Source organism: Morone saxatilis, unplaced genomic scaffold, assembly GCF_004916995.1.
Source record: "Morone saxatilis isolate NCDOM2014 unplaced genomic scaffold, NCSU_SB_2.0 Contig14, whole genome shotgun sequence".
In the NCBI taxonomy this organism is placed as follows: domain Eukaryota; kingdom Metazoa; phylum Chordata; class Actinopteri; family Moronidae; genus Morone; species Morone saxatilis.
In genome coordinates, this window is record NW_023339696.1 from 16,069,070 (window position 1) to 16,085,874 (window position 16,805).

Below are 16,805 nucleotides of genomic sequence, written 5' to 3' on the forward strand. Positions count from 1 at the left end.
CAATCTGCTAGTTCTAGTATTTAGCTGTGACGAGTCTGACAGTCCAGGGTTCCACTTTACCTCACCTGAAGTTTTCTTTCAAAAACTAACACACTTGTGGCAACATTATGTGATCAATATAATCGAGTGTTTTTGTAATCTAGTTAGAATAAATTCATATGAACGACAGCAGTTAATCGATACTTTGAATCCAGTTAGTCACTCGGTCACACTATGCGGGAGCTGACCTGCAAAACAGCTATTAATAATTTCTGAAGTGTTTGATATATTGATTTCTGAAATCTGGTGTTGAATGAATGTTAATGAGGCTATTTCACAAGCAGAGAACTAAGTCCTTACTAAGCCAACCCTGCAACACAACCCAGTAAACTCCTACAAAATTGTTGGGAGTTTTAGAACAACGCCACAATGTGCTATTCTCTTTTTAAAACCTACTGTCCAGGTCTTCAAATATCCTTCACAAAGAAATATCCCTAACCAAGGTTCTTTTCAGTTATACCACCAGAGAGAACTTGTAAGGTTCTTTTAAAACACTTCATGTACGAGTCCTGTGAAGGCACATTGAGTGTTTATCACCTGCCACTTATAAAAAAAAAAAGTTCAATTCACAATGTATTTTGTTTTGAAGACATAACTCTCAGTTCCAATTTCCATCAGCGTTAGACTGGGAGCTTGTGTAGCATCCCAAGACACTGGAAGGGAGCTCTGCGCTGACAGCTCATATCATCTCTCTGTGTTTATTATCAAGCTGCTTTCACCTGGCCTCAATTGCCTTTGTTTTCACTATTTTTTTTTTTAAACCAGTGGATGTTATCCTCTGAAAAGCACACAGCCAATTATAACAGCTGTCATTTTTAAGCAGTCTGGAGATCTGGACAGAATGGTAATTTGCATCGCAGTATTGTTTTTTAAGACAACTTGATGTATTCTTATTTTTATTGTGTGTACATTTATTTTCAGTGGTCGAAAAGAACATTGCTAGAGGGGAGTTAAGGGGATGATGGAAGCTCACCTGTTTGCAGAATCTTAAAAAGCCGATGGAGTAGCTCATTCCAACGAGGCAGCAGGTACCATACAGACAACTTGACCTGTGAAGACAACAGGAAACAGTGAATGAATCAAATGTTCCGTTTTTGTTGACATTAAAGCTAATAACAATTAGTTGATGACAGAAAGAAAGAAACAATTCATCAAAAACATTTGAAGGCACCACACTGGGCTGTGAGAAACTGTAATGGGCATTATTTGTTATTTTCTGACTTTTATAGACAAAAACAAACAAATTCAATAAATCAAGAAAATAATGGGCAGATTAATCAATAATGAAAATAATTGTTAGTTGCAGTCCGAGCTGACATTACTGCTTTAGTTTATTGTATGTTTAATCAGTTGTTCTTCTGGGTGGTGCTACATTTCACTGCAATGTATTGAAAGTTTTTTTTTGGAATACACAAAAGCCAATGATGTAAACTGAAATACAAGCTGCTTACACCATATTGTGTGCAGTTATTGAACATTTCTGATGCACAAACAATAAACTTTATTTTGATTCATTTGTTATTCGGAATACTGGTATTATAAGCCTTAATAATACATAAATATCGCTGTTGTTTAGCATGCCTAATATATAACATAGAGTAGATCAAAGTTGTATGTGAGACAGTGGATATAAAGGTGTTGGTGTCTTTTGCAGATTGACCTAATATCCTTGGGCTACAACAAAACAGACAGGACTGGTCTGACAACACTGACAAAATTGACAAAAGATTAGACTTTTCTTGAAGTTCTGGTTGCAGCATATATAATTACATTGTTTATTGTATTATTAGTGTAAGTCAGTTGTGTGTTTTGAAGGCAGGGAGTGAGGGAAGCCAGTGGAAGAATACAATATAATATAATAATAATATATATACAATATAAAATGATTTCCTGGAAATGTGGAGTTCTCACTGGTTTAAGGAAGAAAATATTGGATGTCTAAGGATATCCTTAAGGACGTGTTACAGCATGGCAGAGCAGGGATTTTTAAAAAACAACATGTAGGATTTATTGTTGGTTTCCAATGGCTGGTGTTTAGCAATGCCATCATTTATCAGGGCTCAACATTAGTGTCTCCACTGTCAGAAGCTGGCAAAGAGCTGCTGCCCTGTGGCTGAGTCAGCCATAAAACACAGCCTATCTAAGGCTGGTCAAAAGCTCTGAGATAAAGGATAACTGTTTATTGCCTGCTCTCTCACTGTGTCGTTCACACTAAGTACTAACTCAAGGAAGCAAGATGCACCTTGCCCCTTTTGTGATCGTAGACATAAAGAAAAAAATATATAGTTTGTTCTGAAGAGAAGGTGATGTAAATGAAACATGAATCCAGCATAGAGACAGCAGGGAAACTAACTGCCTAGAGACGCCACAGAAAGCTTTAAATTCCAGATATTAGTGGATCATTTGAAACTAGAAGAAGCTCTGCCCATTGCTGATTCTAACAACAATTCTCATTACGCTTTCACAGGCAACATGGCATCCTTAAACCAGCAATAAGGGCAACCACACCAGCTGGCTCTTCAGCATATTGCTGAGCTTAGAGACTATCTTAACATCACCTGTGACATTCAAGTCATTCAGAATGTTTGCTCTGCATGTCTGATCTCTGGTAAGCATGTTAAAAGCAGCTGGGGAGGAAGGGAAGAGTGGAACTGGACTATGATCACATGTTTCTCACCTACTGGAAAAGCCACATGATCTAAGATCTAGCTTTTGAGGCTTCATCCACCCACTAAGGATACCGATCCCAACTCTCCTAGCTTTTTTTTAATATACATGTATGCCACAACTGAATAGAGAATTGAATGATAGTACTTACTGTATGGGCTTCCCTCGAATCTCTGACATGATTGCACTCTCTCCTCCTAGATACTCAAAGGACAGGCTCAGGAAATTGTAAATGACAAATGCTGTAACAGAAAGAGAAGAGTTACTTCTTTAAACCCTGTACCATACAAGATTTGAACTGTAGAATAATTTCCCATCACCTTCAAGTATAACTTCATTTCAAAAAGGTCAAATTATTTTTGAGGAGACAACATCCACGTGATAAAAAATAATTAGTCCTACATTTTGGAACAATAAATGTTTCAGTCCTTACATTAAGAAGCTTCCAAGGGTTCTGTGTCTTGGAAATCCCTTCCTAATCCTTTGTTGCTATTTAAGGAGGGATTAAATGAAGCTAATGCAGATGGTGTCCAGTCAAGAGAAGGTTCATTATGTTTTAGCCGTAGCCGCTGGTGGTATTCCAGTCTCCCTGCTTTCTGATGCACTGCACTATCAATCAGCCATAAAATTGGCCTGCAAACTGGAAACTAATCTCTTGAATAATGTATTTCTTACTTTTCCCTTTCTCAAATTACTTGTAATCCATTTTGCATATGATTCACCTTTGCCATTGGTGAAGTGCTTTGGTTTTAAAACTTAATATAATTACAGTTACAATGTATAAAGGGAATTCAACTTTAATCTACAGAAGAGGGATTCTGTAATATTTATGCAGAATTACACCCACATTTAAAAAACATTTTTAGAAATTATTCTACTCAAAAAATAGACTAGTTTGTTTGTTTCATCAGCAAACACTTTAGACCAGTGCACAAAAAGGGATGCTCCTAAAATTACTCCTCACAGAAAGGAAACACCTTAAATAATGAGGTCTACCAACATGACAACAATAAGTGGTGCAAATAAACCAGTTGGGCCAGTTTCTTGTCTTTCCTGGGAGAGGGCTTGTGCTACCTACCTTCGTAGCAGTCTCGAATAGAGTCAAAGTAGACATAGTACTGGTCGTTGCTGATGAAGAGCAGGCTGAGCCAAGAATCAAAGGCATAGACTGGCACGATAAACAGGATGCGGATGATGTAGCGCTGCTCATTGGGAACCGTGTAGGATCGAAGGTGTGTATAGATCTACAATGAAAATACCATGAAAATATGAAAAACATTAGTTAACAAGAAAATGCTAATTCTCTGATCTTGGTGAGCATTGTTGCAGATTCATAGAACAAAGTTATAATTTAAATAACTGGGAAACTTGATATACTGTACCCTACATGTGAAAACCCCGTCAAATGTAGGCTATATTTCCCATGGACATTGACATGGAAAATAAACTCTGCTTTGACAAAAATATGTAACAACATATGCAACGCATATCAAAAGTGAACTTTAATAGGGCTGCACCTAATGATTATTTGCATTATTGATTTAATCTACAGGGTTTTTTTGGGATTAATCAATTATTTGTTGCATGTAGCAGTGAAACAGCAGATCATTGTTAAAAAAAAAATTTCCATTTTAATTTCTCAGAGCCTAGGGTTATATTTTCAACCTAGTTTTCTTTTTTTTTATCTGACCCACCATTTAAAACCCAAATATATTACATTTACACTAATTTAACACAGATATAAAGCAGAAATCTTCCATTTTGAGAGATGAATCAAGAGAATATTTTCATTTTGGTTGAAAATGTCCCTATAGGTTAACTGATTATCAGATTATCAAAAAAAACTTGACAGTCTGCATCTGTGTGTAATACGTTTCACAAATTATAAATCAAATATGACTGCAATTTGTTATGATTAAATTAAATTATGGCTTTGTGATTTGCAGGTTTTGGTATGAACACTTACAGTTTATCAGACACCCTTTGTAAAAGAAAAATTATCAGTAAATTTCCTATAGCATTGACACTTAAGCAATATAAACCACGAGGGTGTCATCAACGTGATTTATCAACCACCTGAGCAATCATATATGTTCTTTTTCTGGATATTATCTATAGCTACATTTTATCTGGCACCAACTGCTCTGTCAGTGTAAAGGTCTGCCTATGCAGCAGCAGAGTTGACTAGAATAAAGAAAAAAAATCACCCAACTCTCACTTTAATGACCTTCCAAGACAGTGAAGCTCTAATCTTACTGGTCTCACATCATATTGAACAGCTTTAACTTCAGATACAGAAGTGGACAATAAGATCAGTAAATAAACTGAGCTGATAAACATCTTAAACACACATATATACACACAACCTTCCCATTTTCCTCCACAAGGCCTCCATAAAGGTAATGTAGTGCACACAGCATATGGCACGATCTGATTATCATTCTTTTCAGTGACCTTTAGTTATTAGACATGACAAAACTAACACCTGGTATAACAGTTTGTACATCCATGAGCCACATCTAAATGATGAATGGGTTTTTTGCCACTGTAGTGAGTCTGAGGTAAGAGATGGCTTATTCTGATCTCAAGCAAATACAACACGGCATGATCTGTATGTCAATAAAAGGAGACATTTTCAATTGTGTAAGTGAATCTTAGTTAATGCTTGCAGGCGACTGCAGGGCGGCTAATCTCACCAATGTTAACAAATCAAAAACAAAGCTGTTGCAAAATAAAGGTGTAAGGTAACTGCTGTTACCAGGCAACATCTCTGATCCAACAAATGTATTGAAATGTGTCTATAGTTTATAATATCCTCAAGTAAATGAATTCTAGTATGACTAATACTGGTAGGATCTCTTCAATAAACAATTAGTAGATTTAATGGGAAAATCTGTCAAATTGTTTCTCCAGTATTATTGTCCCTCTGCAGATGACTGCACTCACGCAGAAAGAACTATTAAAGTGTAGAGCTTATTAAAAATCAAAGCATGTTTTTGAGTCTTATTGTGTTGGCACAGACATTTCTAGTAAGTGACTGATGACTCATTCTTCATAAAAAGACCATTTAAAAAAATGAGTCAACCAAGATGCTTATGACCCATTTGTCAACTAATTGATTACGAGGGGGCAATCCAAGTAATCACACCAAGTTCAAGCCACTGCTGACTAATAACTGAAAAACAAGAAAACAAACATAAAATCACTATCATACCTCAACAGACGATCAACTCATTGCTGAAACGATAGAAAATTAACTATTCTGATAATCGATTGATCACATGACCTCCAGTTTCTCAAATGTGATGATTCCCTTCTTTTCTTTGTCTTACATGATTGTAAACTGAATATCTTTGGGTTTTGGACTGCTGGCTGGGTGAAACAAGACTATGAAGACATTAGCTTTAGGTAATTGTGATGGGTATTTTCTAATATTTTATCAATATCGATTCATTGAGAAAATAATCAGCAGATTGATCTGCAATATAATGTATTGTTAGTGTCAGCCTTAATTTTAATTTCAGCTGGGTCAGGTCAGCAAGCAAATCCTAAGGACTTTCTCTGCATAACACTAGTTCATCACTTCTTTCAAATAACAAATAATAAAGATACAACCTCTTTGTACTGTTAAAAGTAATGGGTGCGTCCAACTGCATTTTACTGTGCTGTGAGAAATATTAAGTGAGAAATATTCATTTTAAACTTTTGAAATCTCTACCTGTTTGAATACCATTGTATTATTATTATAATTACAATTGTATACTTGTAATTTTTTTGATAACCTCATACAGTAGTTTAGGGTTGCAACAGCTATTTTCACTAACGATTAATCTGTAGATAATTTTCTTGATTAATCATTTTGTCTATAAAGTTTTAGAAATGAGTGAAAGTTCCACTCTATAATTTCTTAAAGCCAAAGATGATGTATTCAAATTGCTTGTTTTATTTGACCAACAGTCAAACATTCCATTTATAATCATATATGAGCATATATAAGCATATATAAGCAGCAAATTATCAAATTTCTCAATTTTAAAACCCTCCATTTGTAGGAGCAAGCAAAACAACATCTAGAGTCTCACTCTTGTCGACACATTCAGCTTGATTAAAGGCCCATTAGAGGCTGCGCATTAAAGCCTGATTACTGTGAGGGTGGGGTGTGATTCATATGCCCATCTCTACACATGAAGGGAAGCAGAGTGTAGACTGATGTCCTCCATTTGCCTGAAAAGCCAGTAAAACCTATGTCCTTCCTGACACCATAACGCTGACCTGACATTAATTCATTGTTGATTCATAGATGGTGTTTAATGGCTTCAAGCTGAAGAAAACCTTATTTCTACAATCACTGCCCACATTTTTGAAAACATATATACAACCTGAAGCAAAATTGAAAAAAAAAAAAAAAATTAATAGCAAATGAGAGGGACATGTTCTGGACATGTGCCAAACATGACACAGTCATACAGCACAGGGTAAGTACAAGTCTGCTCCTCTTAATCCCAAATGCTCCAAGTTGCAAAGGGACCAATAAGCCCACCGAGAAAAATGAGCCACACTCCACCGATTACCAGCCGAAAAGCATTGGCGACTTTACAGCAAAGAGGATCTAAGGTCATTGTCTATCTGTGTTTAGTATTCAGAATGTGAGTTTAACAGTCTATAGCAATCCTCCAGAGCCAAGTCAGATGAAACACCACCAGCATTGCAACACTAGTCCTGCAGACCATTTTATTCTCCCTGTGTGACAGACGGTATGCCAGTTGCAAACCTGCTCCACTCTCCCTGTGGTACACTTGCTATTTATTTGTTCAATTAAAATGTCTTGCTGGCAAGTGTTTGGCCAAACAAGTACTATATTAAAAAGATAGAAACCAATTTGCTAGATATTGAGACACAAATCCCTAAACAAGGATTGTTTTTGGATCACAGGATGCATCATTTTGATGCTTTTTGAGGATATTTTATATTTAATTAATTACACCAAATAACACATACGGTTATGACCATATGCATGTTATCATGAATATAATCAAAGCATACGACTTAAAGCCTCAGGATGGATCCATATTCAGTCAAATAAATCTGGCAACTGTTACGGCTGCACAGCATTAAAAAAAAAGCAAGCAAGAAAACAACACCCTCATCCTTTATGATGCTTTAAATGTTATCTCAATATCAATTGATTTCCCTGTTGATAATACACTGCACCCTACCGCATTCTCTGCAAATAATAAAACTGTAATGATAAGCCATCATCAGCACACAGTGGGTAACTCAAGAGGAAACACTCATTTACAGCAGTAATGAAACGGTTTCAGGGTAAACGCAGGCTGCATTAATCTTCCTGACCATCATTTACCCCCACACAGAGAGAGCTCAATGTGTATCCATTGTCCTTTAACCAGCTAAAAGATTTTCCTCCATCTTTGTTTGATAGTAACTATCAATTATACAGTAAGGAAAACTTTCCCACAGTGCAGTGGGGCAGTGCAAGCATAAAGTAGAAAGAATAAGACCTGCCTGAAAAGATAGAAATACTTTATGACTAGATAAGTAGACTGAGTACTGTAAGGTAATAATCCTTTACGGATATAAGAGCTTGTTTCTGTCCTCTGGCAAGGGAGGTACAATCTGTCAGACTCTAACCACTCCACTGAGTGCACAATGCTTTGAGGCTGTATTACTCACTACTGCTGCTTTTGTGACGCAGTGATTTAAGTTTCCTATAGCATGGGCGCATAGACATATTCTTGTCTGGGGCTCCTGTGAAATGACACAAACTCACCTGGTGGCATGTTATGAGCAAGGCGGACCAGACAAATATCCCGGAGAGGCCCTGAGCAGCCAGAGTGTTTAAAAACATCTGGTCCTCTATGATTGAGCCATTCCTGGTTCGAATAAGTGTCATATTGGAAAAGTCTGACTTGTCTGGAATAATTGGTGCAGCCAGGTGAACAATGGAATTATTTTCAGTTGATAAATCCATGTCTTCCAAAGAAATGTTCATCTGAAACAGACAGAGAATAAAAAAAGTCAGTGTAGGCAGAAAGTCAGTGTAAAATGTAATAACACCTCGCCTGTGGGTTCAGTGCTGCCTGTTGGGCAAAAAACAAAACTAACTAGATATTATTGTTGTTATTATACTAAAACATACATTAAATAGAACATATACTTTTGTATAGGAAAGTGACAGACAGTCCTACTGTGTTCAAATGATCAGCGTCATGATAAGAAGCTTCTTTAGCGTCAACAAACAGCTCACCTTGTGCCAGGGAGGGTGGAAGCAGCTTTATCCTGTTTAGATGGTACTGTCCACAAACAGCCCAGGATTGTCACAAGCCAATGTTACCGAATAAACCCGCCTTTCAGAACCAACCGAGCTCATTTACTACTATTAACAAACGACCCGTCGGCTTCATCAACGTTGGGTTGAACAGGCTGGACTTCCTTGTTTGAAACAGGTAGCTGACCGAGGTCGAAGTCCAGGCAGTCGGCGAGTGAAATAACTCAAACAAAACCTTCAACAAAAAAACATACAAATCCTGTGAGAGGGTATGCTGAGCGTTTAACTCTGTGAACCCAGTGAAAAGACGAAACTTTCAGTGTAAACGACGGTGACTGGAATTTATCCCTTACCGACGAGTCGGAGGAGCAGCACAGATAAACAGGTTGAGCACAGGTGAACGGATCACGTGTTGACCGATGCACGTATTTCGTCATCACGTTGCCTTTATGCTGCGAAGATTAGGTATAGCCTACAGTAAAACTAACGTATCTAAATATTTGAACATTATTCAATTTACTTACACTTATGGAATTAGTATTTCTACTTTTGTTATTTTAAGTATAGTTGATGCTAATGTACTTTTAAATAAAATCTTGAATTCATGACTTTTACTTGTAACAGAGTATTTCTACACTTTGCTGCTTCTACTTTAGATATCTGATTGCTTTCTCCTCTTCTGCATAAAGTTGAATCAACACCTCTCCAGCACAGTTAAATGTGGAATGTAAGATTCATAATAGGTGCATATACGCATGTTATTCTGTATATCAATGCTTTAATAGCTTGGTGTTACAAGACAACATATGAGACACAAACAACAACTTGGAACAACTTTCCAAAGGCCACTATTATAACCAACCTCACCTAAATGATTCCAAATTTGTCCCATATATTACAAATTAAAAAAAAAAAAATAGAGCATTAATCGCAGTTGCCAATTCTGAAATAATAAAAACTGATTATTGCTGTAATGTTTTCTGTTTGGATCTGCAGCAAAACACTGCTAGTACAGAACAAAATGACTACAACACTACTTAACAGCATTTGTGTAACTCTATTAACACAGCTATAATGGATTTTTTTAAAGCAGGAAAAAGCTACAAATATTAGAAAAGGCCAAGCCCAATTTCCTCGTTTGATGGGAATGTTTGTGATGCTTAACATATTTGTCCAGTGCCTAAACTGCTATCCACTGGGGCAGAGATAATTGAGTTGCATTTTTTTTCAAAGACAGAAAAAAGACAAGTTTTAGAAGTGACCACTTTTATTTTTAAATTCTCTTCATGAAACAATTTAGAATATTCAAAAATACAAACAAACAGACAGTATTGAGTATTACAAATTACAAAACAAAGGATAAGTTGAATACAGATTTTGTGTGGTGATGAAACTGGAGCTATTGGCCATTATTCTGCAAGCTATAACGGGTTCAATGCACATTCATCAGTTTTTGAGAGCACACTGCCTTCCAGAAAATCCTTATTTACAACCAGATAACGTCTAAATTATGTTTTCCAGAAGACATTTTTTACTGTCTCAACAAATCAAAAGGATCAGAGTAAATGAAATTGGATTTATACATTTCTGTCTTGGGGCACAAGCCTCTGGGTTCTTTTAGTCACAGATTGGCATTTTAGTAAACAGTAAAATAATTTCACTAAAAAGACAGAAGAAGAATAAGGTGACATTGGGGGCATCCAGAATGTCTGTTTTGCATTAAGCCTTCAGGCTTCATGTCCATCTTGTTGACGTCCTACCAGACTTGACAACTTTTGATTATCTCTTTCATTTGTTTTATTGCATCTATGGAGGAATCCTTGAGTGCTAGTCCCAGTAATATGGGCCTGTTGCTGGCTTCTTGCGACACAAACGTTGCCAGGTTTTTGGCACAGACATGTGTCAGTGGCTAAAAAAAGAAGCACAATTCAGGCATTAGATTATAACACATAGAAATATTGTAATGTAACATGTCTGTCAGAAAATAAATGGCTTCTATGGTCCTTTTAAAATGTGCAAAGGCCTGGGCCTGTAAAACCTCAATGATGGAATGAAGATATTACAGCTCTAGCACTTTTCATACACACAACCCTACCCCTTTAATCTATATGTGATATCATGTACATCAATCATATTCTTTTACATTTTAAACACAAATCAGTCTTCATCCTTTATAAACATGTTTTTTTCTGTACATGTACTGTGAGGTTTTATATTTATCAGCTCACACTGTGCTGTTGCCACGGCGTATGTTGTTAACAGTTATATCTTGCTGTTACCTCCATGGAGCATTATTGATTGGGCCATATTCCAGCCATATCATGAGAAAGGTAATTCATTTTTGTGAAGTTCTCCCAAAGTACGCAGCATTTGCAATATGACTTGATTCTATTTTAATGAAACCCTGATGTGGTTGTAGCAGGTTATCGGGCTGCTGTGTAATCTTGACAATAACAGAGATGAAAACTCGGCTGTTGACATAAAGCTTAATTACATTACACAACAGTCATGGTCATTCATTCAGTCTGTGCGACAGTGCTTCAACACTGCATCAGTCCCTGACTCTAAAACAAAGTTCAAGTATTATCTATTCAAAATTACCAGAAGAGGGGCGGGGGGGGACTAAATGCAACTGTATGTCTTGTCAACGTCACAAGCAAACATAATTATAATCCATTTTTCAATGGACGATCTATGTCTGGCACTGTATGCCAGTTAAAAAATTACATATGTAAACTTTACTTTACTTTTTTTCTTCCTATCTACCACAGCAGTTACGGAGCCAATCTCATCTGCCCTTTCACAGCATGAAATGTTTGCAACAAGACTTGTCTGATGTCCTGTGAACAAGTCTATATCACACCAATATAATATTTATTTCAACAGTTTCATCCTGCATACCTCATCTTTGCCCAGCAGTACTTTGGTGGAGAACGTCGGGGTGCTGATATCATTAGATCTGGAGTCAGGTGTGACAGATATCAATGTTCCGATTTTGCCGTACTGAGTGAGAACTACGAATATGTAATTGCTGAACTCTGTACAGATGACCTGTGTTGAAATTCCATTGACGTCTTTCTCTGTCTGTCTCGATCTGATAATGGGCTCAGCAGAAGACATTTTGTTAATCCTGGGGAAGAAAAAGACACAGGAGATGGTACATAATGATTATTTATAGCGTGGAAGCTAAACAGTATTTTCATTACTGATTATTCTGCCAATTATTTTCTCGATGAATCAATGATTTGATCTGTAATGTTGGCAGAAAATAACAAAGATTTCACAGAGCCCAAGACGTACTATCATATCAGTTTACTGTCATATATGACAAAGAAAAAATATCCATATCCACTAATAATAATTATATAATAACAATTAATTGGTGTGGGTTTGTTATGCAATGATCTACATATGACACTAGATTGCATGAGTGTAAATCTCAAACCTCTCCAGTGAGCTGTCTAATGTTTAATATTAAGAGGACTGCTCTGTGCTGTATCCTTCAGATAAGTCTATTGTGCATTTTCAGACGACATATAGATCTCAAATAAACGTAGATGTCATACGACTCCAACAAGTTATATTGAGATTTCCAGACTCTGATACAGCATATTGTTAGCAGCTGAGTAAAGAAAGCAAACGCCAGAAGATCTGTGTCCTCAATAAAAATCCACATCCCACCATGTGCAGAGAGAAGATCGATGATGTAATTACTGTCCAGCGGGCAGAGAAAGAATAAAGCTTCGCAGAGGAGATGCTCAGCTACGGGGGAAGTCGCTGTCATGCTGAGGCTAACGATAGCTAAACAGCTACTGTTGTTAGCTCCAGCTGTAATCTTCACGGTTTACATTGACACTGAGCAGATGTGTAAAGTAAAAACATAAAGTAAAAACATCCTCACCCTGTTTGTTCGCCTGTGCACAGTGTAAAAGCTACTTCTGCACCGAGACACTTCACTTCACAGCAACTTCAGTAGCGCCCTGCCGCTCGCCGTCCACCGAAAACAAACGTGCTGCGTGATGACGTAGCGCTACAGCCTGACTTCCGGGTTAGTTTGAACATCCTTACTTACTTTTTCTTCTTCTTTTAGTTTTATGGCGGGTTGCAACCGTGACTTATATTATAAGGTGCATAAAACATCAATTTAAAATTTTTTTCATGATGAAAAGCTGAAACAAGACATGTGGGGTTTTATGTGTCGGCATAATTGCCAAACTGATTCAGAACTACAGCTCCCGTGAGGCTTTTCAGTGGTTACGACTCATGTTCAGTAATACATGCTGATGAATAAAATCATGTTATTGATTGTTTCCAACTAAATCCGACTTGTTTCTGACAGATTTGGCAAATTACTTTGCAATTATTATTTCTATTTTAATGCAAAAGGTTTTTTGTGAGATGGAGCATTTATTTGTAAGCATCCTCACAGTCACTCTTTGGGTAAGAACATCAAAGTAATGTCCAATTGGATGAAACTGAAAAAAAAACTGAGAATATAAAATTTAAAGTTTGAAAATACTAAATGAAACTACATGATTATGTGTATTTTCCCACTTTATACTTGTTAGCTTTTCAAACTCAACCACTGATATTTACATGATTATATATTTTGAAAGCCCTGCACATATTGATGTCAAGAATAACATTTTTTAATCCATGGGGAATCAGCAGCACAAAATATTTAATGAGGGTCTATGTTCAGTAGAGTTTGAGTTGGAAAAAACAGCAAAACTATCCATTAAGATAGATTTGTATCTGGTAGTTTTGTGTTTGTTTGTTTGCCCTTGGCATCATCCTTACAATAAAACCTCCTTACAAGTTCACCACAAATTCACAGTAATGAAATGAATTTGTAGTTAAATGTTCTGTTTTTGCCTGGAGTTTACCACAGGTTTAACGATTACTTGCAGTTTGTGTTTCTTTGTTTTTCTCATAAATAATATTCAAGGTTCCATGATTTAATTAAACTTTAAAAAAGGAGTGATTTTCTTAAAAAAAAAAATAAGCCGATCATCTGCCCTGGTACATTTCAATCAATATTAAGTAACAGAAACAATTTTTCCAAAGCAAGAAACCACAGAAGCAGACATTTTTTTAATTAACTGTAAATGAAGCTTTCATTTTAGGAGCAGATAAAGTCTTGCTTTTTATCCATTTTCTTTTCTCTCTTTCTTTTTTTTAGCCATTAGTTTTATTTAATAGGCTGGATAAACCCGTTGTTTACTTGGAGAAATGTAAAATGTGAATGGCACTATGACAAAAAACAATACAAATGGGACCGGATAAATGTTTCTTGACTGCTTCTATCTGGCTGTAATAATTTTTTGCGTATGTGTAGTGAAAACCAACTGAAAATCTGTTTTCAGGGCCCAGCTTTGACCTGATATTTAAATGCTATATGTAGGCTATGCAAGGACAAGTTAGTAGGACTTTTACATTTTGGCTACACATTGAACAACTACAGCAGTCACATCTGCTTTTACAGCTACAGGAGAGCTAAGCAGTTGAGGAATTTTCACTGTTAGCAAAAGTGCTTGCATGACTCTTTTTTTTTTTCAGGTGGATGTGAGGCTCCACTGAAGTCTGCGAGTGCTGCATCAGGCTGATCCAAAAGAAGCCATCCCTATGAACATGACACATCCACAATGTCAAATAGAGCCGGCTCAGCGGAATTGTTATGCACTCTGAGTAGGCAGCAGTAGGTATGAAATTGGTTGGACCGCTCCCTATACTCCCTGGCTGACCATCTGTGTCCTTGACTGATCATTTTGATCTAAACAAAATTGTAATGCAAATATCAATATGTAATTTTTCAGCATTTCTTATAATGCAGGCTATACCATCACACAATATTTGGTGCTATACCAGTGCAACTAGAGTCAAAGAAGAAGCATGGGGACATTTTTGAAAGCAGAGAATAAAACTACATTTAGAACTGATATTCCTCATTTTATATAAAAGTCCGATGTACAAGTTCAGACTTATTATACATTATACACAGCAGCCACAGATTATTCTGTTCAAGTTCATGGCCAACCAGCGGTTTTATTTTCTCACATTCAAAAAAAGTGTTTTTGTTTAGACCTGTCATTCTTTACACAGTAAGATGACACCTCTGTTGGAACACTATGTGAGAAATCCTTTCATGCTCTTCTCTTTAATTAAAGGTCACGCTTTATATGGTTGCGTTTCAAAGGTGAAATTTTAGATTTCTAAAAATAACAAGAGGCAGAAAACATGTTTGTGTCAACTAGTAATAAAATGTTTTTGAAATAAGACCACAGCGAGGTTAAGATCTAACGGCATTATTACATGAGGCAGGTTGTCTTGACAGTAGAAATTTCCACAGATTTACATTTTATTGTAGTTTAAAACACACCAGGACAGTTTCATTAAAGCTACTGTATACATTCGTGAACATTTAGTTAATCGTTTAGATTGAATCAAATGTCCTCATGGCCTTTGTTGTTTTAATAAACATCATATGGTATCAAAACACATATATGTGTGAAGCTGATTCTGACATGTTATATCCTGTTTTCTTTCCCACATTTTCCAAATCATTGTTTTTATTAACTTCGCCTAATTCGCAAATCCCAGTCACTGTTCAGGAACATATGAAAAATAGTTTACACCAAGTTTCTTCAGTGGGCCATGATTTTTATAATAGAAAATACCACTGAGACTTTGTAATGAGTTCTACTTTCATATTACTCTTTCCATGTAATATTTCTTTGTGAATTTCTATGGCCCTGCTTTGCATAATGAGTTACAGTAGACTCACACTAATGGTTACAGTGGCTGTTACAGGGGTTCAAGGGTCCTTGAGCTGTTTCCAGGGAAAATTAGGAATTTAATTAATTATAATGTGATTCATGTGAAGATAGTCCTGGTTGAGAATAATTATATGAATGTTTTTTCAGATCAGAGGCTTTTGTACATTGTGACTTGCTAGCCCAACCTTTTCAAATAATCTGACATATTGATAATAGTAGCCTTGCAATTGCAGTACATATATGCATTGGAGGGTCTTGATATCCCAGTCTTTACATTATATATATCTTGGCAGGGATGGCATTTCATTTTAATTATTGGTGTGTAAATATATTTGTACTCATCAACTTGTACTTTGGATGAGACTTTGACATGTCACATTTATGAACCAGATGCACGTTAAAACTGTCTTGGAAGACATCCTTTAGAGGTATTGTTTCATGATCTTTCTTCAGGCAATAAAAATGCTACAAACGCCAGCTCTATCCCACAAGTTGAGCGTTGGTGTCACACAGAGAAAAAGAAAGTTAGACTGTCATACATTTCCAAAAGAGTTGATGGTGTTTAAGGGTTCTCAATTTTACAAACACATCCCATCTCTGTCTGTATGACTAGTCAAGCATTTTCTCTGTATCTGTCTATCTGTCTCACACACAGGCTCTCTGTGTCAAAATGTTATCCAAAATGAAAATGTCTTGGATGAGGCAGTTCCTGCCCATCACCTCCCTGCATTTCATCTTCACATTCAAATTTGATGCATTGCTGTGTTTCTCTCATCAAGTCTCTTTGGTACAGACTGAATACATATCATGCATGCTCATTTTTCTCTCTTCACACCTTTTGAATAATAACTACCCCAATATTAGGACATAAGTGATTTCAATATATCAGCCAAAGAGGAAACATTTTCCTTAAATCTGCTTTGTAAAACCGGAGACGCTGGATGGGGGCAAAAAGGCACCTTCATGCCTCAGTGTACGCCATAGTCACAAATTCTTGCGCTCTCTCTCTCTCCCTCTCTTATTCTCTCTCTCTCTCT

The 16,805-nt window shown here is 36.5% G+C and overlaps 2 protein-coding genes across 2 annotated transcripts in view; both read right to left on the minus strand.

Moving 5' to 3' along the window:
- The window catches only part of tmem184a (transmembrane protein 184a), a 17,322-nt gene extending 7,923 nt beyond the window's left edge, over positions 1-9,399 (minus strand). The window contains exons 1-6 of the mRNA XM_035654495.1: positions 9,346-9,399; positions 8,972-9,227; positions 8,495-8,716; positions 3,785-3,950; positions 2,858-2,948; positions 1,013-1,088 (exon numbers count right to left, since the gene is read on the minus strand). Coding sequence (XP_035510388.1) covers positions 1,013-1,088; positions 2,858-2,948; positions 3,785-3,950; positions 8,495-8,716 — 555 coding nt within the window. The 5' untranslated portion in view covers positions 8,972-9,227; positions 9,346-9,399. The remainder of the gene's footprint in view (positions 1-1,012; positions 1,089-2,857; positions 2,949-3,784; positions 3,951-8,494; positions 8,717-8,971; positions 9,228-9,345) is intronic.
- Positions 9,400-10,247: 848 nt separating this feature from the next.
- Positions 10,248-13,013, minus strand: psmg3 (proteasome (prosome, macropain) assembly chaperone 3). Its single transcript, XM_035654498.1, has 3 exons — positions 12,894-13,013; positions 11,894-12,122; positions 10,248-10,901 (listed from the first exon to the last, which is right to left on the minus strand). Exons 2-3 carry the CDS (start codon positions 12,110-12,112, stop codon positions 10,749-10,751), a joined length of 372 nt encoding a protein of 123 aa, XP_035510391.1. The 5' UTR covers positions 12,113-12,122; positions 12,894-13,013; the 3' UTR covers positions 10,248-10,748.
- Between the last annotated feature and the right edge of the window lie 3,792 nt (positions 13,014-16,805).

Bases quoted from the DNA above. Each gene is read 5' to 3' on its own strand.
- psmg3 (XM_035654498.1), bottom strand. From the start codon at position 12,112: ATGTCTTCTGCTGAGCCCATTATCAGATCGAGACAGACAGAGAAAGAC. The intron at 10,902-11,893 runs GTATGCAGGATG...TTCTTTTTTTAG, and splicing joins TACTGCTGGGCAAAGATGAG to CCACTGACACATGTCTGTGC.